This window comes from Triticum aestivum, chromosome 3B, assembly GCF_018294505.1.
Source record: "Triticum aestivum cultivar Chinese Spring chromosome 3B, IWGSC CS RefSeq v2.1, whole genome shotgun sequence".
Classification (NCBI taxonomy): domain Eukaryota; kingdom Viridiplantae; phylum Streptophyta; class Magnoliopsida; order Poales; family Poaceae; genus Triticum; species Triticum aestivum.
This window is the reverse complement of record NC_057801.1, coordinates 461541682-461568280: the sequence shown is the minus strand read 5'-3', so window position 1 is coordinate 461568280 and position 26599 is coordinate 461541682. Positions and strand designations below refer to the sequence as shown.

The following is a 26599-nucleotide window of genomic DNA, read 5'->3' as shown; positions in this document are numbered from 1 at the left end:
TTTGACTTTGACCAGATTTTATACGCTGAGTAAAAAGAAACAGAGGGAGTATATGACTAGAGGGATGTCTATCTAAGTGGGAGTTCTTAAGTAATATGATTAATTGAACTTTAATTTATCATGAACTTAGTCCTGATAGTATTTGCATATTATGTTGTAGATCAATAGCTCGCGTTGTAGCTTCTCTATGTTTTTTTTGATATGTTCCTAGAGAAAACTAAGTTGGAAGATGATAGTAGCAATGATGCGGACTGGGTCCGTGATCTGAGGTTTATCCTCATTGCTGCACAGAAGAATTATGTCCTTGATGCACCGCTAGGTGACAGACCTATTACAGGAGCAGATGCAGATGTTATGAAAGTTTGGCTAGCTCAATATGATGACTACTTAATAGTTTAGTGCACCATGCTTTACGGCTTAGAATCAGGACGTCCAAGACATTTTTAACGTCATGGAATATACGAGATGTTCCAGGAGTTGAAGTTAATATTTCAAGCAAATGCCTGAGTTGAGAGATATGAAGTCTCCAACAAGTTCTATAGCTAAAAGATGGAGGAGAATAGCTCAAGTAGTGAGTATGTGCTCAGATTGTCTGGGTACTACAATTGCTTAAATCAAGTGGGAGTTAATCTTTCAGATAAGATAGTGATTGACATAGTTATCTAGTCACCATCACCAAGTTATTGGAACTTCGTGATGAACTATAATATGCAAGGGATAACAAAAGCGATTCTTGAGCTCTTCATGATGCTGAAATCAACGAAGGTAGAAATCAAGCAAAAGCATCAAGTGTTGATGATTAAACAAGATCGCTAGTTTCAAGAAAAGGACAAAGGGAAAGAAAGGGACTTCAAGAAGAATAGCAAGCAAGTTGCTGCTCCCGGGAAGAAGCCCAAAGCTGGAACTAAGCCTGAAACTAAGTGCTTCTACTGCAAAGGAAATGGTCTCTGAAAGCAGAGTTACCCCAAATATTAGGTGGATAAGAAGGATGGCAAAGTGAACAAAGGTATATTTGATACACATGTTATTTATGTGTACCTTACTAGTGCTTGTAGTAACCCCTGGGCATTTGATACTTGTTCAGTTGCTAATATTAGTAACTCAAAACAGGAGTTGCAAAATAAATAGAGACTAGTTAAGGGTGAAGTGACGATGAATGTTTGAAGTGGTTCCAATATTGATATGATCATCATTGCACACCCCCTATACTTTTGGGATTAGAGTTGAACCTAAATAAATGTTATTTGGTGTTTGCGTTAAAGCATGAATATGATTAGATCATGTTTATTGCAACACGGTTATTCATTTAAGACAGAGAATAATTGTTATTCTATTTACATGAATCAAACCTTCTATGGTCATACACCCAATGTTGATGGTTTATTGAATCTTGGTCGTAGTGATACACGTATTCATAATATTGTTGCCAAAAGATGCAAAGTTGATAATGATAGTGCAACATACTTGTGGCACCGCCGTTTAGGTCATATTGGTGTAAATCACATGAAGAAACTCCATGTTGATAGGCTTTTGGAATCACTTGATTATGAATCATTTGATACTTGCGAACCGTGCCTTATGGGCGAGATGACTAAAACTCCGTTCTTCGGAACAATGGAACAAGCTAAGGACTTATTGGAAATAATACATACCGATGTATGCGGTCCAATGAGTGTTGAGGCTCGTGGCAGGTATCATTATTTTCTGACCTTCACAGATGATTTGAGAAGATATGGGTATATCTACTTAATGAAACACAAGTCTAAAACATTTGAAAAGTTCGAAGAATTTCAGGGTGAAGTGGAGAATCATTGTAACAAGAAAATAAAGTTTCTACTATCTGATAATGGAGGTGAATATTTGAGTTACAAGTTTGGCCTTCATTTAAAACAATGTGTAATAGTTTCACAGCTCACGCCAGCTGGAACACCACAGCGTAATGGTGTGTCCGAACATCGTAACTGCACTTTATTAGATATGGTGCGATCTATTATGTCTCTTACCGATTTACCACTATCGTTTTGGGATTGTGCATTAGAGACAGCTGCATTCACGTTAAACAGGGCACCATCAAAATCCGTTGAGACGACACCTATGAACTATGGTTTGGCAACAAACCTAAGCTGTCGCTTCTTAAAGTTTGGGGTTGCGATGCTTATGTGAAAAAGCTTCAACCTGATAAGCTCGAACCCAAATCGGAGAAGTGCCTCTTGATAGGATACCCAAAGGAAACTGTTGGGTACACCTTCTATCACAGATCCGAAGGCAAGATATTCGTTGCTAAGAATGGATCCTTTCTAAAGAAGGAGTTTCTCTCAAAAGAAGTGAGTGGGGGGAAAGTAGAACTTGATGAGGTAATTGTACCTTCTCCCGAATGGGAAAGTAGTTCATCACAGAAATCAGTTCTGGTGATTCCTACACCAATTAGTGAAGAAGCTAATGATGATGATCATAAAACTTCAGATCAAGTTACTACCGAACCTCGTAGGTCAACCATAGTACGGTCCGCACCAGAGTGGTATGGTAATCCTATTCTGGAAGTCATGTTACTAGACCGTGATGAACCTACAAACTATGAGGAAGCGATGATGAGCCCAGATTCCGCGAAATGGCTTGAGGTCATGAAATCGGAGATGGGATCCATGTATGAGAACAAAATGTGGACTTTGGTGGACTTGCCCGATGATCAGCAAGCCATAGAAAATAAATGGATCTTCAAGAGAAAGACGGACGCGGATAGTAGTGTTACTATCTAAAAAGCTTGACTTGTCGTAAAAGGTTTTCGACAAGTTCAAGGTGTTGAATACAATGAGATTTTTTTCAACTGTAGCGATGCTTAAATCCTTCCGAATCATGTTAGCAATTGCCATATTTTATGAAATCTGGCAAATGGATGTTAAAACTGCATTCCTTAAATGGATATTTCTTAAAGAAGAGTTGTATATGATGCAACGTGAAGGATTTGTCGATCCTAAAGGTGCTAACAAGGTGTGTAAGCTCCAGCGATCCATCTATGGACTGGTGCAAACATCTCGGAGTTGGAATATACGCTTTGATGAGTTGATCAAAGCATATAGTTTTATACAGACTTGCGGTGAAGCCTGTATTTACAAGAAAGTGAGTGGGAGCAAAACAATATTTCTGATAAGTATATGTGAATGACATATTGTTGATCGGAAATGATGTAGAATTTTCTAGAAAGCATAAAGGAGAGTTTGAAAGGAGATTTTCAAAGAAAGACCTCGGTGAAGCTGCTTACATATTGGGCATCAAGATCTATAGAGATAGATCAAGATGCGTGATAAGATTTTTTTAATGAGTACATACCTTGACAAGATTTTGAAAGAGTTCAAAATGGATCAGTCAAAGAAGGAGTTCTTTCTTGTATTACAAGGTGTAAAGTTGAGTAAGACTTAAAGCCCGACCACGACAGAAGATTGAAAGAGAATGAAAGTCATTCCCTATGCCTCAGTCATAGATTCTGTAAAGTATGTCATGCTATTTACCAGACCAGTTGTGTGCCTTGCTGTGAGTTTGGCAAGGGGGTACGATAGTGATCCAGGAGTGGATCACTATATAACAGTCAAAGTTATCCTTAGTTACCTAAGAGGACTAAGGAAGTATTTTTCGGTAATGGAGGTGATAAAGAGTTGGTCGTAAAGAGTTAAGTCGATGCAAGCTTTTACACCGATCCAGATGGCTCTAAGTCCAAACCTGGATACATATTGAAAGTGGGAGCAATTAGATAGAGTAGCTCCATGCAGAGCATTGTAGATATAGAATATTTGCAAAATACATACGGATCTAAATGTGACAGACCCGTTGACTAAACTTCTCTCACGAGCAAACCATGATCACACTTTAGTTCTCTTTGGGTGTTAATCACATAGCAATGTGAACTAGATTATTCACTCTAGTAAACCCTTTGAGTGTTAATCACATACAGATGTGAACTATTGGTGTTAAATCACATGGCGATGTGAACTAGATTATTGACTCAAGTGCAAGTGGGAGACTGAAGGAAATATGCCCTAGAGGCAATAATAAAGTTGTTATTTATATTTCCTTATATCATGATAAATGTTTATTATTCATGCTAGAATTGTATTAACCGGAAACTTAGTACATGTGTGAATACATAGACAAAACAAAGTGTCCCTAGTATGCCTCTACTTGACTAGCTCGTTAATCGAAGATGGTTATGTTTCCTAACCATAGACATGTGTTGTGATTTGATGAACGCGATCACATCATTAGGAGAATGATGTGATGGACAAGACCCATCTGTTAGCTTAGCATTATGATCATTACAGTTTCATTGCTACTGCTTTCTTCATGACTTATACATGTTCCTCAGACTATGATATTATACAACTCCCGAATATCGGAGGAACACCTTATGTGCTATCAAACGTCACAACGTAACTGGGTGATTATAAAGATGCTCTATAGGTGTCTCCAAAGGTGTTTGTTGGGTTGGCATAGATCGAGATTAGGATTTGTCACTCCGTGTTTCGGAGAGGTATCTCTGGGCCCTCTCGGTAATGCTCATCACTATGAGCCTTGCGAGCAATGTGACTAATGAGTTAGTTGAGGGACGAAGTATTACGGAACGAGTAAAGAGACTTGCCGGTAATGAGATTGATCTAGGTATGATGATATCGATGATGGAATCTCGGGCAAGTAACATACCGATGATAAAGGGAACAACGTATGTTGTTATGCGGTTTGATCGATAAAGATCTTCGTAGAATATGTAGGAGCCAATATAAGCATCCAGGTTCCGCTATTGGTTATTGATCGGAGATGTGTCTCAATCATGTCTACATAGTTCTCGAACCCGTAGGGTCCGCACGCTTAACGTTTGATGATGATTTGTATTATGAGTTATGTGTTTTTGATGACCGAAGTTTGTTCCGAGTCCCAGATGTTATCACGGACGTGACGAGGAGTCTCGAAATAGTCGAGACATAAATATTGATATATTGGAAGGTTATATTCGGACACCGGAATGGTTCTGAAGTGTTTCGGGTATTTTCCGAAGTACCGGGAGGTTACCGGAACCCCCCGGGGAGTTAATGGGCCTTAATGGGCTTTAGGGAAAGGAGATAAGAGCCTCAAGGGGTGGCCGCGTGCCCCCCATGGGCTGGTCCGAATTGGACTAGGAGGGGGTGGTGCCCCCCTCTCCTTCCTTCTCCCCTCTTCCGCCCTTCCTCCTTCTCCTAGTTGGAATAGGAAAGCGGGGGGACCGAATCCTACTTGGACCGGGAGTCCAAGTAGGACTCCCCCCTTGGCGCGCCCCCTCTAGGGCTGGCCTCCTCCTCCCTCCTCCTTTATATACGGGGGAAGGGGGCACCCTAGAACACACCAAGTCTTCTCTTAGCTGTGTGCGGTGCCCTCCTCCACAGTTACACACCTCGGTTATATCATCGTAGTGCTTAGGCGAAACCCTGCGCCGGTAACATCATCATCACCGTCGCCATGTCATCGTGCTGACGGAACTCACCCTCGTCCTCAACTAGATCAAGAGCATGAGGGATGTCATCGAGCTGAACGTGTGCTGAACGCGGAGGTGCCGTATGTTCGGTACTTGGATCGGTTGGATCGCGAAGACGTTCGACTACATCAACCGCTTACTATATGCTTCCGCTTTCAGTCTATGAGGGTACGTGGACACACTCTCCCCTCTCGTTGCTATGCATCTCCTAGATAGATCTTGCGTGATCATAGGAAAAATTTGAAATTACTACATTCCCCAACAGCTACTAATGACTCAAACATTTCCTTTGGCACACATAAGACCACGAAGCTCAAATGGACATTCATTAAATTTGGGATCACTAGGCTCTATTTTGAAAAAGCAATAGACTTTTGAAGAATCTAATCTAGATTTTTCAAGGAGTAATCCGGAAAGCGTTCCTCAAGATAATTCCATATAGTATATACGCATTCAAAGGTTGGCAAGCATATAAGCAAATTTCTAGGCAATCCTCTAATGATAAGATCAATAGTCCTAAGATTGCAAACCATTTCAAGATACTCATCAAGGGTAGGATGCATAGGATCAAGAGGAGGCACATAAGGGCTAAGAATATACTTGTTCAAATTATATTCATTGAAAATGTCAAGCATATCATTTTTCCATGAACCATAATACTCCCCATCAAGAATAGGCACTCTACGTCTATTACTCCTGAATGTAGACTCATCCATCTTCCTCGAAGGGTGATTAAACCAAAGCAATGGAGACCAAATCTCTGATACCAATTGAAAGGATCGTAAAGTGGGGTCTAGAGGGGGTGATTAGACCCTTAACAAGCAAAAGTGGCAGTTTTTAGTTTGTTCAAGTTAAGGTTGAATTTAGCACATGTTAAAGCACTCACAATACATTTCAAGCAAGCATGGCAGGAGTATATGCAGCGGAAAGAGTGAACCATGCAAGTTGCAAGAAAGTAAAGGGATGGGATTAGAGTGTGCAAATGCAATGGAGATGTGGAGAATTTTTGGCGCGGTTCTGATAGGTGGTGCTATCGTACGTCCACGTTGATGGAGACTTCAACCCACAAAGGGTAATGGTTGCACGAGTCCATGTTGGGCTCCACCCATGAAGGTTCCACGAAGAAGCAACCTCTATCCCACCATGGTCATTGCCCATGAAGGACTTGCCTCACTCGGGTAGATCTTCATGTAGTAGGCGATCTCCTTGCCCTTGCAAACTTGTTGGTTCAACTCCACATCATGACGGAGGCTCCCAAGCGACATCTAACCAATCTAGGAGACACAACTCTCCAAAAGGCAATAGACGATGTGTTGATGATGAACTCCTTGCTCTTGTGCTGCAAATGATAGTCTCCCCAACACTCAACTCTCTCACTCAGATTTGGCTATGGTGGAAGAAATATTTGAGTGAAAAGTAACTTGGGGAAGGCTAGAAATCAAGGTTCAAATGGTAGGAATGGAATCTCTTGATCTCAACACATGACTAGGTGGTTCTCTCTCAGAAAATGAATGGTGGAAGTGTAGGCACATTATGATTGATCTCTCACAAATGGAGAAGGGGTGGAAGGCTATATATAGCCTCCACACAAAATCCAACCATTACACACATTTGACTCATCTTGGTGGGACCGAATAGTTAAACTCGGTGGCACCGATCAGTTCAAAAACGTGAACGTTAGGAATCTCGGTGGGACCGACTGGAACAACTCGGTGGGTCCGATGTGCTAGGGATTATGGCAAACCTCGTCTCGGTGGCACTGATTGCATCAACTCAGTGAGACCTAAGTGAATCAACAAGGCAACAGAGAGTTTGCCGAGCCATCTCGATGATGCCGATTGGTATTTCGGTGAGACCGAAATAATTGCAACTGATATCAGGGTTTCTGGCTGTGTCTATGTCATATGAACTCGGTGGCTCCAGACAGAAAGTATCGGTGGGGCCGAGTTAGAATTTTGGGTTTGGACATATTTGGATGGAGAAAGTGGCTGAGGGTTTTTGGAGCAATATCACTAAGCACTTGAGCAAGTAAGCCATTAAGCAACACCTCATCCCCTTTTAATAGTATTGACTTTCCTATGGACTCAATGTGATCTTGGATCACTAAAATAAAAATGAAGAGTCTTGAGCTTTTGCTAATCTTTTTCCTTAGCATTTTGAAGGGGTTCCACATCCTCTTGTCCTTGCCACTCCATTGTTGAACTTGTTTGAGATACACTAGTTAAAACTATTAGTTCAACAAGAAATATGTTGACATTAATTACCAAAATCACCCACGTAGCACTTGTGCTTTCAACAAGCGGTAATTTTTGAGGATAATAAGGTAACAAATTTAAGGGAGATCAATCTTGAGGAGAAGCGGGTTTGGACACCATCCTCGATTATCCAAGAGATTATTTTTCCAATATGAAGAAATGTGACATCTGATGATCCTGAATCTCATGGTTCAGTTTCTCAGTCGAATGGTGATCCCGAGACTAACAGTGAAAATCCAGACACAAATGAGGGCCATCAGGAAAATAATGATCCTCAAAATGATGATGTACCACCACCACCTCCTCCTGTGGGTAGACCATGACATGAGAGGAAGAAAGCCATATCATATGATTATGTCGCTTTCATGATTGAGGATATGAATGATATGGGAAGATGGAGGATCTAACCTCTTATAAGGAAGCCATTAAAAGTGAAAGTTTGTCCAAATGGTTGGTTACCATGGAAGATGAGTTGAAATCTATCGGCTCAAACGATGTTTGGGACTTAGTAGAACGGTTCAAGGCAAGGCTAGCGGCAAAAGGGTATACACAGAGAGGAGGAATTGACTATAAGAAAACCTTATCTCATGTGTCAACCAAGGATTCATTCGGAATCATAATGGCATTAGTAGCTCATTACAGCCTAGAACTAGACCAAATGGATGTTAAAACGACATTTCTAAATGGTGACCTAAAAGAAGACGTTTACCTGGCTCAGCCGGAAGGCTTTGTTGTGGAAGGGAAGAAACATTTAGCATGTCATCTAAAGAAATCAATTTATGGCATGAAGCAAGCTTCAAGAGAGTGGTACCTCAAGTTTGGTAAAATTATCAAAACTTTTGGTTTCACCGAAAATGTTGTGGACAACTGCATATATGTTAAGCTTAAAGGCAGTAGGTTCACAATTTTAGTCCTATACGTGGATGGCATATCGTTGGCATGTAGCAATAAGGATACACTACATGAGACCAAGAATTTTTTTGTCATCCAGTTTCGATATGAAAGATCTTGGTGAAGCCTCGTATGTCCTCGGCATCGAGATTCATCGAGATAGGTCCAGAGGAACGCTAGGACTATCTCAAAAGGCAAACTTTGAGAGAGTGATGAAGAAATTCAATACGCATAAGTGCTCACCCTCACCTGCTCCTATAGTTAAGGGCAATAAGTTTGGGACATTTCAATGTCCGAGGAACCAATATGAAACTGATTAGATGAAGTCGGTTCCTTAAGCTTCAGCTGTTGGAAGCATCATGTATGCTCAAGTGTGTACACACCCAGATTTATGTTTTGTAACTGGGATGCTTGGCAGATACCAATCAAATCCAGGATCGGACCACTGGAAGGCCGCAAAGAAAGTCTTGCATTATATGCAAGGAACTCGAGATTTCATGCTTACATATAAAATAATTGACAACCTAGAAGTTGTTGGTTATTCAGATCCTAATTTTGTCGGATGTGTGGATAGTAAGAGATCCACGTCAGATTATATATTCACACTCGCGGGGGGAGCTATATCATGGAAAAGCTCCAAACAAATGTTAACTACTGGATCTACGATGCAAGAAGAATTTGTAGCATGTTTTGAGGCCACCGGGTAGGCTGTATGGCTAAAGAATTTTATTTCCGGGCTTAAAATGGTTGACAGTATATATAAACCAATTTTATTATAATGCGATAATGAACCCGCATTTTTCTATACGAGTAATAACAGGTCATGTGATACTGGCAAACACATTGACATCAAGTATCGTGTTGTGAAAGATAGAATCCAGGATCAAACAGTTGATGTTAAACATATAAGAACGAAGCATATGCTTGCGGATCCGCTAACTACAGGCTTACCACCCAGTATTTTTCATGAGCATGTTGCCGGCAAGGGATTACTGGAAGCCTTATGATTCTGGAATAAGAGGACCATTAAAATAAACCACTCCCCAATTAGTAAAATGTTTTCCATTTTGAATAGGCGGGTGTGCTATAAGTGTTGAGGTTCTATGGCATTTCGAGTTGTTGTAACACCTCACTTTGATACATCATTTCTATGTAGAATGGGCGAATGATGTTAAGCCTAACGATCAAGGGGGGGAATGTTGGTTTGATCTGACAGCTCAACATGCCATTAGATCTGATAGCCTAACAGAAAAAAGGAAGGATTAACGTTAAGAAAAGAGGCCCACGCACCAACGTGCATATGCCTCGATCAGAACTAACACACCCTGATAGAGGGCGCCCAAAAACCAACTCAGTTTTTGGGTCCCCTGTCGCCAGTGCTATATTAAAGGGATACGGGAGAGGACTGGCCCCTGCGAGATCACTATGCATGTACGGTTCTATTCTTCTGATATTCTCACCCCAGGGGAGTGCTGCAGCGATGGGAAGACCTAAGCCAGCCGCCGCCGCCGTCCCAGGCCAGTGCCGGTGGCGTCCTGAGGGCATCAGGATGTCGGGGAGATCGTCTACTTTGACTACATCACCTCTCCATCGCGCCTGCACGTGCAGGCGATCATGTCGACCTCCGTGACATGTAAAGGATCTCTAAACCCATCCCTGTTCATGTTGTTTTGGGTGATCTACATGCAATCTCATTATGTTGTTGGAATCCTAGTGATGCATTAGATCCAACATACGCTTCGCTGATGCACTACCTACTGAACGGCAGTGTCGGGGAAACTGATCCACGAACACCTATGGGACCGGCGGACCGAGCCCCTTTTGGTTCGGCGGGGGGCGGAGATCGCACGAAGAGCGGATCGAGGCGAAGCACACGAGCAGTTTACCCAGCTTCGGAGCTCTCCGGAGAGATAACACTCCTACTGCTGCATGTCTGGGTGTATTGAGTTCTTGCTCGGGAGCGCTGAGTGCTACAGTACACACTAGCTGCTAACGAGACCGAGCGTGAGTGTTTTTCTGCCTTCCAACCCCCCTCTACGTTGCGCATGGGCCTCCTTTTATATGCTAAAGGGGTCTCCGACAGGTGGCAACGTAGACAAGGGTAAAAATGGAAAAGGAATTGCGGTTGGTACAACTACCTGTACAGTGTATCATACCTAACCCTGACGGCAGGGGACAAAGGCATTAAATGCCCGTCTACGTCACCCAAATAGTGCAAAAAGGGACCTTCAGGGATGCCACCGCTTGCCACGATGGCAATCTTGTCAGCGTCGCTTGCCACCATGCACCGCTGGCCGCACAGCCTCTTGCCACGCGCGCCTGGAAAGGTCCCAGGGCGACACGTTGGTGGATGTGCTGGAGCGCGGGTACAGAGTGGTAGTTTGCTGCGGCAAGCGCCTTGCCGCGGTCGTTGTCTTGTCGCGTCCGGAAGCTTGTCGCTTACCGGGCCTCGCCGGGACGCGTGGCGCGTCGCGGCAAGTTCCTTGAGATGCCTTGGTTGACCTTCCCGGCAAGCTCCTCTTGCCGGGGCCTTGTCTCCTTGGCTTGAATACTTTGTTCTTGAATGGCTCCAAAGGAACCATGGAGGACCTTGGCGGTCACCCGGCAAGACTTGCCGCGGGGTGCTGCGACTGCCCGTGCACGAGTTCGGGATACTAGGGTACCCCTACTCTAGTACACCGACAGGAGCCCCCGGGCCTGGGCCACACACGGTGCCGAGCGCTGTTGGGCCAGGCCCAAAACAGGGCACGGGCACGCGCGGCCTGGGTTACGCCGTATCTCACTCTGTATCCACCGCGCCCTCCTTAAACGGCACACGTCGAATGCGGCGTCGTGGGAGAGATCGTGGGTGGTTTCTTTATTCAGAAAGACGGAACGTCCGCCCCCTCCCTCTTTATAAGCAGGGGAAACAGGGGCAGTCCGCCCATCTCGCCGGTTGCTACTTCAATCTCAAAATCCTCCGCCGCTCCCCTTCTTCTCAAAGCTGAAAGAGAGCAGCGCTCCGCCCCCCATCGCCACCGGCACCACCAACGCCGTCGATCTCTCTCACCACCTCCGCCATGGCTCCGAAAGCCGGGAAGGTTGTGAAGTCGGCTGAGGTGCAGTGGCTTGCGGCGCTGTGAAAGGAGCGGGCAATCTTCCCCCCTCAGCTCGCCGCGAAGGAGCTGAGGGAGTATTACTACCTCTTCTGGTCGACGGAGACGCGAGCGCATCCGTGCACGAAGGTACTCTCAGCTGCCGCCTCAGAACTGGCTCCGAACGGATATCCCTTCTTCGTGTTGTTCTTCTACTGTGGGCTCTGCCTGCCTTTCTCTGAGTTTTTCTGTGATATTATGAACACCTATGGGTTCCGCCTCCTTGACTTCACCCCCAACACCGTTCTGACCATGGCAGTTTTCGCACATCTCTGCGAAAACTTTGTCGGAGTCTATCCAAATGTAGCTCTTTTTCGCCACTTCTTTATGCCCCGAGTTGAGAGAGGGGAGCCTTTATCCGGCGGAATCGCCTGGATCTCGAGAGCTGGCAAGAAGGAAGCTTATCTGGAGGGAGAGCTCCGCAGCAAGTGGGAGGAAAGGAGAGCAGACTGGTGCTGGATTGTCGAGGAGAACCCGCAGCCATTTACCGCCCAGCGCCAAGCCCCAATAGCGCGCGGCAACGATTGGAGCAACGTGGCCCCGGAAGACGATAGGCTGAAGATTGCCGTCACCCGGATCCTACGCCCCAGGCTTGCCGGGCTCACCGTAGGCGCTGTTGGCGCAGATTTTCTTTGCCGCCGCATCGCCCCCCTGCAGGAGAGGAGGAGACCCGCCTGGGAGTTCCAGAATGCGGCGGATATCATGAGGCTGCGCCCAGGCCTCAACTTCAACTTCACTGTCCTAGAACTAGACGCGATGCTCCTGGAACTGTTCAAGCGCGATCCTCAACATTCCGAAGCGTTCATGTTGCCGAGGGGTGTCGTTCCGCTGTGCAACAATTCCTTGCTCGACCGCATCCGTGCAATGATGCCGCTGTGCGATTCGCATGGAATTGTCCCAACTTGGCAAGAGCCTGCAGACGACGTCGTGCAGGAGTTCTTTGACGGCTTGGTAGAAGTGCCGGTCCGCTCCGATGAATAGAAGAGCCTTACTCGCGACACCACCGATGCGGAGATGCAGCGCATCGCCACTAGGCTGGAAGAGGCGGCGGCAGCCGCTGCCGCGAGCGAGTTTGGATTCACCGTGGAGGAGGCAGAGGCAGCAGAGGCGGCAAGCCTTGCCGAGCGAGAGGAGCTTGCCGGCGAGGGAGAGCCTGTCGGGCCTGAAGCTGAGTCGAGCGAGCCCGGCGAGGGAGAGCTTGTCGGGCCCGAACCTTCAGACAGCTCGCCGCAAGCGGAGCCCCCAGCTCCACCAAGAAGGCGTCTCCGCAAGGCCGTGGACATAGCGGGAAGGCAGACGGGTCAACAGCCGCCGCGCCGCGCGATGCGCTCCATCGTGGCAAGCACTGTTGCCGCGGGAGCACCTCACACCGCTGCGGCAACTGGAGCGGGGCCCTCCCGGACCACCGCTTCTGCTCCCGCCAAGCGGCTAAGGGAACCTACTCCTCCGCCTTGTCGCGCCGGAGGTGGGCCGGACTTCGACCTTTCCGCGCTCAGCTCCGACGAGGAAGAGGAAGAGTAAGATTCTTTGTTGTACTTGTAGTTCTTCAATTCTTGCTGTTTTATCTTGTATCTGATTTGCTTTACTCCGAACCCATTCCTTTTCAGGACTCTGGCCCAGAGAGCGGCGAAGAGAGCCAAGGTCCTGGTGATTGTCATCGAGGACGAACCCACCGCGACAGCAGGGGGTGTGTCCGAGACCACCTTGCCGGACCTGGCAACTATTCCCCAAAGCAACCCCCGGCGCAGCCCCCAGCGTAAGTATATGGTTTACTTCCTGCTGGTAGGCGCGCATGGGTGCTCTTTCTTTGCTCACATCTGACTATTGGTTTGCGTAGGAGCAGAGCAGTCTCACCAGGAGTGCCCGGCAGCCGCTCCCGACATGCCATCTGCTTCGACTACACCGCCAAGGGAGGATTCCCCGGCAAGGGAGCATTCTCCGGCAAGGGAGAATTTTTCGGTAAGGGAGAAGTCTCCGGCAAGGGACAGTTCTCCGGCAAGGGACAGCACCAGCGACCCCCCGGTGGCGGAGACCACGACTGTAGATCCTAGTACAGGTAATCCTCTTGCTTGAAAACTTCCCTTGGGTTCTTCTTCTTCTGATTTTCTTTTTGAATATTTGCTTGACTTTTCTCCCTTTTCCGATCGTCAGATCCATCTGCCATGGAGCCGATGGAAACGGAGGTCGCCGGCGATGAGAACGCGAGCGGCAATACCGACGACGCCGCTGCCACTGAAGAAGAGGCCGGCGCTGATGATCCCGCCGGCGAAGAGGCCGCCAAAGCTGCCGCCGCAGAAGCTAGCGAGGGGTCCGGCGATTGCACTGACGGCCCCGAGGCCGCAGGAGCGTCAGGCGCTACGCCGACCGTCGATCCCTCCGCCGCTGCTGCAGCACCAGGCTCCGAAGAGCCTCAGCCCGGCGCCTATTTGAAGGCCGGCGATGGCATCTTCATCAAGATCCCCTGGGCGTCGAGCTCTAGGGTGCCGATCGAAGGAGAAACCTTTGATGAAGAGTTGCTCGCCTCCGCTGGGCTGACGCTGGTCGACGCGCCGAGCAGCAGCAGCGGCGAGCCTGAGGAGGAGGAGCTGCTGCGGAAGCTGTTGTCGCTCTACCGCGCCCGACAAGCCAAGCTGGTATCCCGAGAAGCGCTTGTTGCGAAGGCGGGAGTGGACATCGAGAAGCGTGCGGAGGAGCTCCGGGGCCTCAACCAGGAAGCTCTCCGGTCCCTGGCAAAGGAGCGGGAGCAACTCACCGAGGAGCGGAAAGCCTTCCTCCTCGAAAAGGCTGAAGTTGAAGAGCAACAGCGGCTTGCTGCCGAGAAGCTGTCTGCGCAGGAAGGCGAGTTGGCGCAGCGGAAGGTTAACCTTGACAGCCACGAGGAGGAGCTTGCCGCGTGCGAGCAAACATTCGGCGGGGCTCTCAAGGAAGCAGAGGATGCTGTCGCAGCTGTCGAGGCCACCAAGAAGGAGCTGGAGACGAAAGTGGCGCAGCTGGAGGCCGATCTCAAGGTGAGCGGCCAGGAGCTTGCTGCGCTCAAGCGTGAGCGCGAGAAGGACGCCTACACACATGGCGAGCTGCAGGGTCGTCTCGCCGAGAGGAGCAAGGAGCTTAGCGCCGCCAAGGACTCCAACGCAGATCTTGAGCTGAAGCTGACTACTTTGACCAAGACGCTGGACGGCGCTAGGGAGCAGGAGGTGGCCTTGAAGGAGAAGATCAAGGCCGACGAGGCGCTGCTGGCGAGTGCTGCTGCCGCCCAGAACGCTTTTAGGGAGAATGTGGAGCATTGGACCGAGGGTCTCGTAGATGTTGCCGCAGTCATCGACAGGGAGCTGGCGCAGCTGGGGATGGAGGATCTCGGGTATTCCTCCGATGAGCACCTCCAACCCAGCGCCAAGCTCAGCTTGTTCTTCAAAGGCGTGGCGACGGCCCTCTAGCGACTCCGAGAGAAGATCCCAAAGCAGCTGGCCGACGAGTCGCGCAAGATCTGCGCGGGAGCTCTTCAAAAGGTGCTGGTGAAGGTGGCCTTCCGCAACCCAGGCCTCAACCTTACCAACGTCCTCAGGACCTTGCCGCCGGATGCTGATCTGGAAGCGCTCAAGACCCTTGTCGCACCCATTGTGGACAAGGTGAGCGGGATCAAGAGGGTTGAGGGCGATCGCGTAGATTAGGCCGCCCGTTTTCTCTTTTTCTTGTCGCTGCTGGTCATGTTATGAGAACAATTTGTTAGAGCTGCGACAAGCTATCTTATAATATGACTCTATTTTGGGTAGCGATTGCTATGTTATTTCCTTTACTTGATTCCTTCCTTTGTATGTTTTTGCCCTACGTTTTTAGGGAACTTGTCGGCGCAGGCACCTTAGCCGCGAGCGCTGAGTGCGGGATGTCAGCAGCCTGCTGGCGGTGCCGCTACCGACAAGAAACCTTGTCGCAACTAGTCGCGGCTCACTTAAGTTGTTGAGCGAACTCGAAACAAAGTAAGGGCGCAACTAGCTACGAGTTGGTTCCTCCGCGCACAGGTTTTCCATACAAAGTACGGTCGTTCGAGGAAGATAACTTAAATTTTTTAAAACTGATTGCTCAAACTTTAGCAACTTAGCTTTTCTGTCGTTTGCTTCCCGGTAAGGCGAAACTTCCTCGAACGACGCTTGGTCCGCACCATTATCTTCTCCTTTCCCCCTGGCAAACTTGTGGGCGAAGGAACCTTCCTTTCTTTGAGAAAGAGAAAGAAGAGAAAATAAAGATATGGAGCCTTTCAGCTCGTTATTGCTTACCGGGGGTAGGCGCTGCACAAAGTGTCAGAAAATGCATGCAAAGTAGAAAGCATGAAATTGACAAGATGTGCGGAGCACATGAGTTTTACTTATGCACGGGGTCTGCGCCCGGCTTCGTACAAAGGATTACATGCAACATCGGCAAGACTTGTACAAAAGGTGGTTACCGGAACAGGTTCCGGCAACCGCGCCCTACGGGTAAAACTTACGAAGATGCTCAATGTTTCCAGGAGTTGCTCACCGTAATGCCATCTTCGGTCTCAAGGCGGACAGCGCCATGCCTAGTGACTCGTTTCACCCGGTAAGGGCCTTCCCACTTTGGCGTCAACTTGTTGGAATTCTTGGCGGACTGAACATGCCGAAGAACAAGGTCGCCTTCCTCGAGACTTCTGGCATTAACTTTGCGGCTATGGTAGCGGCGCAAAACTTGCTGGTATCGAGCAGCTCGTACAGCGGCCTGAAGACAGTCCTCCTCAAGGAGCAGTGCGTCATCTTGTCGCAACTGCTCTTGCTCAAGCTCATCATAAGCGAGCACTCGAGGTGACCCGTATACGAGTTCCGTGGGGAGAACTGCCTCTGCTCCATAGACTAGAGCGAAAGGTGTCTGGCCAGTGGCTCGATTTGGCGTCGTCCTGATCGACCAAAGAACCACCGGCAGCTCCTCAATCTAGTTCTTTCCGCACTTGCGCAGCCTATCGAAAGTCCTGGTCTTGAGCCCGTGCAGCACTTCAGCATTCGCCCTCTCCGCTTGACCATTACTTCTCGGATGAGCAACAGAAGCGAAGCAGACCTTGGCGCCAAGATCTTGGACGTACTGCATGAAGGTGCGGCTCGTGAATTGCGTGCCGTTGTCGGTGATGATCCTGTTAGGGATCCCGAAGCGGCAAACAATCGACCTGAAGAACTTGACTGCTGACTGTGCTGTCACCTTCCTCACTGCTTCCACTTTCGGCCACTTTGTGAACTTGTCGATTGCAATGTACAAGTACTCAAAGCCCCCGACAGCTCGGGGAAAGGGGCTGAGGATGTCGAGCCCCCAGATCAAAAATGGCCAGGATAAAGGGATCGTCTGGAGAGCTTGAGCTGGCTGGTGTATCTGCTTGGAATGGAACTGGCACGCTTCACACTTGGTTACTTGTGCAGTTGCATCCTGGAGGGCTGTCGGCCAAAAGAAACCTTGCCGGAACGCTTTGCCGGCAAGTGCTCTTGCGCCAATGTGGTGACCATATATGCCTCCATGTATCTCTGCCAACAGCTTTTGTCCGTCTTCCCGGTGAATACACTTCAATTTCACGCCGTTGAGTCTTCTTCTGTACAGTGTGTTGTCGACAAACTGGTACATACTTGACTGCCGAGCTACTCTTTCCGCTTCTTCTTGCTCTTCGGGAAGTTCTCTTGTCTGAAGGAAACGGACAATCTGATGTGCCCATGCTGGAGCTTGCGGCTCGACAACAAGGACTAAAGGCACATCTGCTGCTGCGGGAACATCCGCTTCTACGGCGAGAACCTGCGGCTCAACCGGAGCTTGACGTTCCCCGGCAAGCTTGCCGGAGCAAAACTTGTCGGGAGCGTCTGCTTCAACAGAACAAACCCTAGGGCTTGCCGGAGCAGACTGCTCCTCAGCACCCTTGGTGTTGATTTTGAGGACCTTCTTGGCGGCGGCTTCGGGGAGCTCTGCCGGAAAATAGTCACCAGAAATTAACTTCCTCTTCTTGCTTTGTCCAGTTGATGGCGTTACAGACGGTTGAGTCAGTTTGAGCACAAAGATCCCTGGTTCCACAGGTAACTTAAGTGCGGTGCACTTCGACAGGCCATCGGCAATGTCGTTCTGAGCTCTTGGAACATGTTACATTTGTAGGCCGTCAAAGTGCTCTTCTAGCTTTCTCACTTCATCAACGTAAGCTTCCATCAATGGACTCTGATAATTCTTGTTCACTTGGCGGACGACAAGCTGTGAGTCACCCCTGACAATGAGCTTCTTGATCCCAAGGTCTGCTGCGATCCTGAGACCGGCAAGCAAACCTTCATACTCTGCGGTATTATTCGTGGCTTGCTCCTTGGGAAAGTGCATTTGGACTACGTACTTGAGGTGCTCTCCGGTGGGCGCAACAAGAAGCATGCCCGCACCGGCGCCTTGCAGCGAGAAGGCACCATCAAAGTACATCAGCCACTCTTTGCTTGCTTCCTTGACGGGGATGCTTGTTTCTGGAATTTCTTCATCTTGTGTTGGTGTCCATTCTGCTATGAACTCCGCCAATGCTCTGCTTTGGATAGTTGAAGTGCTCTCAAACTTGAGGCCAAAACTTGACAGTTCCAGTGCCCACTCGACAATCCTGCCTGTTGCTTCTGGATTTTGCAGTATCCTTTTCAGTGGAAAACGAGTGACGACTGTGATCTCATGTGCTTGGAAGTAATGGCGCAGCTTTCTCGAGGCCATGAGAAGGCCGAAAAGCAATTTCTGCACACTAGAGTACCTTGACCTAGCCCCCTGCAGAAGGGAACTGACAAAGTAAACTGGGCGCTGCACCATTCTTTTCTGCATCTTCTCACGCGCCTGCGCAGATCCATCTTTGTCGGGACCAGAGCTTGCCGGTGAAGTCCCCTGCTTGTCGCTGGTGCATCTGCCGTGGTTGCTGGCTCATCATCCGCCTCCCTCTCCGCTACTAACGCAGCACTAACCACTTGATTGGTTGCCGCTATATATAGCAGCAACTTCTCTTGTGGCTTAGGTGCGACAAGTGTTGGAGTGGAGGACAGGTATCTCTTTAAGTCCTGCAGTGCAGCCTCCGCTTCCGGAGTCCATTTCATTGGACCTGCCTTTTTTAATATTTTGAAAAATGGCAGGGCGCGCTCAGCAGACCTAGAGATAAACCTGCTGAGAGCAGCCACGCAACTGGCAAGTCTTCGTACATCCTTGACGCGCTTTGGTGCTTCAATCTGCTCAATGGCCTTGATCTTGTCGGGATTGGCTTCAATTCCCCGCTGAGACACGAAGAACCCGAGAAGCTTGCCAGAGGGGACTCCAAACACACACTTCTTGGGGTTAAGCTTGAGGTTGATCTTGCGTAGATTTGCAAAGGTTTCGTCTAAATCTTGAATCAGAGTCGCCTTGTCCTTGCTCTTGACCACTATGTCATCCATGTAGGCTTCCACATTTCTGTACATTTGCGGCTCAAAAACTTCATGGACTACCCTTGCAAATGTTGAACCAACATTCTTTAAACCGAAAGGCATCCGTACGAAACAGTATGTGCCACATGGGGTGATGAATGCGGTCTTCTCCTCATCCTCTTCTGCCATGAAGATCTGATGGTATCCTGAGTATGCATCAAGAAATGAAAGCAAATCACATCCGGCCGTGGAGTCAACAATCTGGTCGATGCGCGGCAAGGGAAATGGGTCTTTGGGACAAGCTTTATTGACATCGGTAAAGTCGATACAAAGCCTCCATTTCCCGTTTTCCTTGCGCACGACTACAGGGTTGGCCAACCACGTAGGATGGAGCACTCCTCTAACAAGGCCTGCTGCTTCCAATTTCTTGATTTCTTCTGTGATGAATTCTTGGCGTTCCACTGCCTGTTTCCTGACTTTCTGCTTGGCGGGCCGCGCATGAGGATATACGGCAAGATGGTGCTCGATTACTTTCCTGGGAACACTGGGGATGTCAGACGGTTGCCATGCAAATACGTCGACGTTCGCCCGCAGGAAAGCAACGAGCGCGCTTTCCTATTTAGGGTCGAGAGTGGCACTGATGGTAAAGGTACCACCAGTGCCATCCTCCTTGGCGGACACTTTCTTGGTCTCTGGTGGAGCTGCCATTGTCTTCTTACACTTGCCGGTGGAGCTCGATGGTGCGTCCTCGACGGTAGCGCAACACTCCGAAGAGGTGCGCTTGCCGGAGTGGGCATCAGAACTCTTGCCGGACTTGGTCTTCTTCTTCGCCTCGGGAGCTTCAACAGCAAGTGACTTGCGATCTGTTGCGGTTGCTGCTTCCCGGTAGATCTTGTCGGCGCAGATAAGAGCATCCTTCTTGTCGCCAGGGACAAAGATGACACTTATCGGGCCTGGCATCTTCAGCATGTTGTATGCATAGTGAGAGGCTGCCATGAATTTGGCGAGTGCTGGACGGCCGAGTATCCCATTGTAAGGCAATGGAAAGTCAACAACGTCAAAAGTGACCCTCTCAGTTCTGAAGTTCAACTCGCTGCCAAATGTTACCGGCAACGTGATCTTTCCCTTCGGCTTGCTCCTTCCCGGATTGATTCCTTGGAATGTGCCGGTCTCTTCGAGCTCGCCATCAGGGATCTGGAGTTTCTGGAGTACCGCGGAGGAGATCAGGTTCAAGCCGGCCCCACCATCAACTAGCATCTTAGTGACCTTGAGGTTGCGGATAGTTGGTGAAACCAACATCGACAAGCACCCGACCGCAGTTATGCGATCAGGGTGGTCCTCAATATTAAAGATGATAGGCGTGCTGGACCATTTCAGAGGCTTGCGTGACTCGACGAGTGGTTCTGCCGCATTGACTTCCCGCACCCACAGCTTGAGCTGGCGGTGTGAAGTATGCAGAGAAGCACCACCGTCAACGCACAGGACCTCTGTGGCTTTCTGGAACTCCTGCTCATCGGTCTCGTCGTCATCCATATCTTCATCGTCGTCGTCATCTTCATCCTTGTCGCGGCCGCGGGGAGGTCTGTCTCCTTGCCGCTGCTTGGCCTTGCCGCAGCGTCCTCCTCGGCCGGGGCGTTTCTTGCCGGCTCCTCCAGCACCTTTCTGGGCCTTCTCCTTGTCGCGTCGCTCGTATTCAGCCTTTTGCTGCTCGACAAGTTGCTCGACCTTCTTGCAGCTCTGGAGGTCATGGCCCTTGGTGCGGTGGATCTTGCAGTACTGCTTGTTGGTGCCGTCCTGCTTGTCGGCGACCGCCACAGCCTGGTAGTTGGTGCATGCGGCAATATCCTCGCCGGAGCTACCAACTTTGGTTTTCTTGGCGCCACCTCCGTTGCCGGACTGCTCAACAACTAGCACATCTTTGCCTTTCTTCTTCCTGTTGTTCCGCCGCCGGTTTTTCTTTGCCGGGGCAGCCTCCTCACTATCAGATCCTCCTACTTCTGTATTCTTTTTGGGGAGTTTCCTCCCTTCCTCAGCACGTGCACACTTGTCGACCAGGGCATATAGCTCACTGACGTCTCTAATCTTGCACATCGCCATCTCCTCCCGCATCCTGCGGTTTCGCACGTTCTGATGGAACGCGCTGATTACCGCAGCAGGGTGGACATCTGGGATGTTGTGCTGTACGCGGCTGAATCTCTGAATGTACTTGCGCAGGGGCTCTCCTTCCTTCTGGGCGAGCAGATGAAGGTCGCTCTCTTGGCCATGAGGCTTGTGGCCGCCTGTAAAGGCGCCGACAAACTGATGGCATAGGTCTGCCCAGGAGGATATGGAGTTGTCCGGCAAGTGCATGAGCCAGGATCTGACATTGGGCTTGAGCACCAGCGGGAAGTAGTTGGCCAGGATCTTGTCATCCCGCCCCCCGACAGCTTGCACCGCGATGGTGTAGATGCTGAGGAACTCCGATGGATGCGACTTGCCGTCGTACTTCTCTGGTACGTCTGGCCTGAAATTCTTCGTGCTGGGCCACTGGACTTGCCGCAGCTCACGAGTGAACGCAGGGCAACCTACGGCGTACGGCAAGTCGCCTGGTTCCCCTGGTGCATGCATGTCGACAGAGGGCCCAGCGCGCTGGTCTGATTGACGCCGCGCTTCTCTTCGGCGCTCGATGCGAGTACGAGCGTCTTCTTGCTGTCGTTCGTGAAGAACTTGGCGCTGATCGCGACGAGCTCGTGGATCCAATGATGCGGTGGAGTCGCTGTCGAGGTGGATCCGGCGAGTCGGCGATCTTGGCCTTCGGGGTGGAGAGTGCATGGTGGTTGCACCCCCACCGGTTTCGTCGCCATCGGCTCGTGCCTGGCAGTCCTGCCGCGGCAGCGATGTATTCGGCTGCCGCGGAGTGTCGCCGTTGGCGAAGCCGATGAGACTCTGAATGGTGGCCCTCCATTGATCGATCTTGTGTGTCGTTGGAGGGTAATCCAGGAGCAGTTGAGCTCGCGCCAAAGCTTCTGCTGGAGTGGTGGGCGGCAGTGGCGAACGGTGCGAGGAGCGGGATATGCTCGGACTTCTAACTATGTTAGAAGGAGCAGTACCCCGTCCAGGCGACTATGTCTCGCTCGTGCCAGCATGTTGGCGTGCATGCTGGTCTTGAGCACCCCGAGATCCACCAACTCGATCTTGGTCCAACAAACGTATGGCACTGCGAATACCATGACGCTGTCGGTCCTGCGCCTCTTGAGATGGGCGCGGCGCATGTACGGACGCCGAAGTCTGCGCAGCCTTGTCCTTGGACCTGGCAGCACCGTGAGCTCCCTCGTCGATGCTCGTTCTTCCGCCGGCGTCTACCCCACCACTCGTTTGCTCCGGTGGTGGTGGGATCGACGTGGACGGAACAGCTGCCGCCGAAGCCTTCTTCTTCGGTGGCATGTCGATGAAGAAGATGAAGATCTAGCTCGTGTGAACGCCGGATCAGGTTCACACAACCTCGACGCCCCCTACCTGGCGCGCCAAAGATGTCGGGGAAACTGATCCACGAACACCTATGGGACCGGCGGACCGAGCCCCTTTCGGTTCGGCGGGGGACGGAGATCACACGAAGAGCGGATCGAGGCGAAGCACACAAGCAGTTTACCCAGCTTCGGAGCTCTCCGGAGAGATAACACTCCTACTGCTGCATGTCTGGGTGTATTGAGTTCTTGCTCGGGAGCGCTGGGTGCTACAGTACACACTAGCTGCTAACGAGACCGAGCGTGAGTGTTTTTCTGCCTTCTAACCCCCTCTACGTTGCGCATGGGCCTCCTTTTATATGCTAAAGGGGTCTCCGGCAGGTGGCAACGTAGACAAGGGTAAAAATGGAAAAGGAATTGCGGTTGGTACAACTACCTGTACAGTGTATCATACCTAACCCTGACGGCAGGGGACAAAGGCATTAAATGCCCGTCTACGTCGCCCAAATAGTGCAAAAAGAGACCGTCAGGGACGCCACCGCTTGCCACGATGGCAATCTTGTCAGCGTCGCTTGCCACCGCGCACCGCTGGCCGCACAGCCTCTTGCCACGCGCGCCTGGAAAGGTCCCAGGACGACACATTGGTGGATGTGCTGGAGCGCGGGTACAGAGTGGTAGTTTGCCGCGGCAAGCGCCTTGCCGCGGTCGTTGTCTTATCGCGTCCGGAAGCTTGTCGCTTACCGGGCCTCGTCGGGACGCGTGGCGCGTCGCGACAAGTTCCTTTAGATGGCTTGGTTGACCTTCCCGGCAAGCTCATCTTGCCGGGGCCTTGTCTCCTTGGCTTGAATATTTTGTTTTTGAATGGCTCCAAAGAAACCACGGAGAACCTTGACGGTCACCCGACAAGCCTTGCCGCGGGGTGCTGCGACTGCTCGTGCACGAGTTCAAAATATTAGGGTACCCCTACTCTAGTACACCGACAGGCAGCTTCCACTGTGAGCCGTCCATGGCTCCGGGACAACCAACAACCAACAACCGGCAAGTAGGAGTGACGACAGTACATTTCTAGCTAGGCTCGCTATGCATACTGACGTGACGGCTGATTAGAACAAAGATCACGATTACTTTAAATAGCAGCCAGTTGCTCCATTTTTATCAAGCCGCACAACAACCGGCACAGGATGGATCCGTCTGCTCTGGAAGAACTCTTGCACACCGCGAGAGGGTTAACCAAAGAAGAGACTCCGGCTCATTCGTGCAGCCGTGTACCACTGGATTTTCTTTCTCCTGCCTTGTACAGGCCGCGTGTGCAAAATACTTGGCGTGCAGGACTATGCCCGGCGAGAGAAACATGATTGGCGTTGCTTGGCTGCAGAGTCGGCTCAAGCTGTCGAACACGAGCTTGCCTGCCGCTTACATAACCATCAGAAAGCGACCAGTGGCGTGGCTTGGGTCTGGACGCAGAATCATTTAGGTCCGTCGGGACAAGACAATGACGCTGAACACCCACAGCCGAGATCAAAGATGGGATCGCAGTCAAAATCCGGTGGCTGCTAATTTGTTTAAGAAATGTCTGTTGTGACTGATTTAATGCAGAGCTCGTACACCATCGCTATCTATGCGCAGGTTGTTGTTTTCTCCGGGACACTCATTCTTGCGTTGTTTAAGAATCTAAGGGCGGTCAGCAATCTACTTTCTCCCGGGAAAATGATATCGGAATTGCTACGATATTCATGTAAGGCAGACTTGACTATGATTGGATGATTGCACTTTGCGTCATCTGATCAGGAATAGACTTGGGCTGTGATTGCACGTTTGGATTTTCTACCTAATCTAACGCTGATCTACATATATACCCTTGCTTTGCTCGGTGGCAACTAACCCACCTACAGCTCAGCCCCACCAAGAGAAGTTTGTAAAGCGATCGGATCGATCATGTGTTTGAGACTTGCAGGGAAGAAATGGGCCGATTGCCTGATTGGCTGGATAATCAGCGGTGTCCACAACAGGCCCCGCAGTGCGTGCAGCACGAGCTCTAATTTTTTTTTTATGTATCCTATATATCTACTCCCAAGTCGTGAGCTGTAGTGTGTAATTGGTTGAAACAACGACGTAGAGCAAAGAGACGGGGAAGGAGAAGCAACACGTTACTTCCATCCAAGAAATACTCCACCTGTTTATTACGGCATCCATCGTTTAGAGGATTTTTACTACGTACGAGTAATATATATTTTTCTCATATAATAATACACACATGAATACAAGAATGGTAATAAGTAGGTCCCAGCTCTTGGTGTCCGATCAGCAAACCACGATCGCCATGTGGAATTTACAGCTCACCCATCTGCACAAGATTATTTCTCGTCATATTATTCGTGAAGATTATGAACATTATCTCGTCCGATCTCTCCCCACCCCAGAGAGGGTCCGGAGGCGCGCATCACACATCGGACGACCTGTACTTGTACACGTGGAAGCTCGCCTGCGGCGCCACAGCGGCCAGGAAGACCCTGGCCGTCGCCTCCTGCGCCGCCACCGCCCCATCCTTCTCTACCAGCGCCGCCGCCACCACATCGCCAGCGGAGCCGCCTCCGGCGGCAATCATCGCAATGATGGCCGTCTGCACGGGACCCAGCGTCGGGTTGTACGCCGCGGACTCCAAGCAGCCCCCGGCGTACACCTTCCCTTCGCCGTCCGCCACCGCGAAGCCCGACGGGCAGCCGCTGTACGGCGCGTGCGCCGCACGCGCCGCCGCCTCCGCGGCATCCTTCAGGCGCCCCTCCAGGTCGTCGGCGGCGAAGCCATTGGCGACGGCGTCAACGGGATCGCCGAGGCGGTTGTCGTGCGGCTCGAGGACGAGGGGGGCGTCCTTGGGGAGGAGGTCGTGGGGACCGAATGGGCGGGGCAGGAGCGATGCCAGCGTGCGCCACTCAGCCGCGCAGCCGTCAGCGGCGTCGGACGTCACCAGGATGCGGATCCCGGCGGCGCCGCGGATCTCCTGGAGGAACTGCCGGCAGTGGCCGCAGGGCATGTGGGAGACGGCGATGGCGCGGAGCGCGGGCTCCCCGGCGGCGGCGGCGTTGGCGATGAGGAACTGCTCGGCGTGGACCACCTGGGAGAGAGGGGCGCCCAGGAACTCGAGGTTCACGCCGGCGTAAACGCGCCCGCTCTCGCCCAGCCCGACGGCGCCCACGGGGAACCGCGAGATCGGGGGGCGCGCGCGCCGCATCGCCGAAGGGATCAGCAGGGGAAGCAGGTCCTCCACCGTCTCCACCCCGGCCGCCGCGGCCGCGCGCTCCGCCTCGTCGGCGCTCATCACAAATCCTGGCAGCTCGACGGCCTCAGGCTTCGCCGTCATCCTCTCCTCCCCCATTGCTCAGATCTAACTCGAAACTGTGTTGTCACTCTATGATTTTTTTTTTCTACCTTGTATAATCGTACGTCGCCTCTTGAGATGGAGGGAGCACTTGGATGTTTCCTCAAAGAGTGGAGGAGAGGAAGAGCGGGGGAGGGGGGAAACTCGGTGGTGGTAGCGTGTGGGTATTTATAACGGACACACATCCGTGTGCTTTGTTGTTGCTGTTTTTCTCTTTTGCCAGGGCTTCGCTTCCTTTCTCTCTTTTCAGTCTTTTGCAACGATGGGCACGGATAATTATCGTCCGCTGGACGTGTCATGGCCGCTGCACAGATAGTCTTTTGCAGCTGAACTGAAGTGGTTTGGATGGCAGTGGCCACACAAGTATTGCTAGCTGAGGATCACAAAATTAAGTCTGAGACAATATGTCATCAGATGGTTTCAAATCAAGCTAGCCAACTCGATCTTAATCCATTTCTTTTCTGAAAGCTATTTACATGTGCTCAAGAAAAAAAGAACAATGTTTCAAGATATTGGTCAATCATGACAGATGATGTTTAATCAGCTGATCCCAATGATCCCGCAATTGTTAGCCTGTACCAAACGAGAAGTGGAAGGCGTTGGATTTCATAGACCTTGACC

General features: G+C 50.3%; 1 protein-coding gene across 1 annotated transcript; it reads right to left on the bottom strand.

Moving 5' to 3' along the window:
• Positions 1–24806: 24806 nt before the first annotated feature.
• Positions 24807–26141, bottom strand: LOC123070366 (cytidine deaminase 1). The gene has a single exon (XM_044493553.1). The coding sequence runs from the start codon at positions 25973–25975 to the stop codon at positions 25043–25045; it is 933 nt and encodes a 310-aa protein (XP_044349488.1). The 5' UTR covers positions 25976–26141; the 3' UTR covers positions 24807–25042.
• Between the last annotated feature and the right edge of the window lie 458 nt (positions 26142–26599).

Excerpts from the sequence above, each read along its gene's own strand:
- LOC123070366 (XM_044493553.1), bottom strand. The coding sequence starts at position 25,975 with ATGGGGGAGGAGAGGATGACGGCGAAGCCTGAGGCCGTCGAGCTGCCA.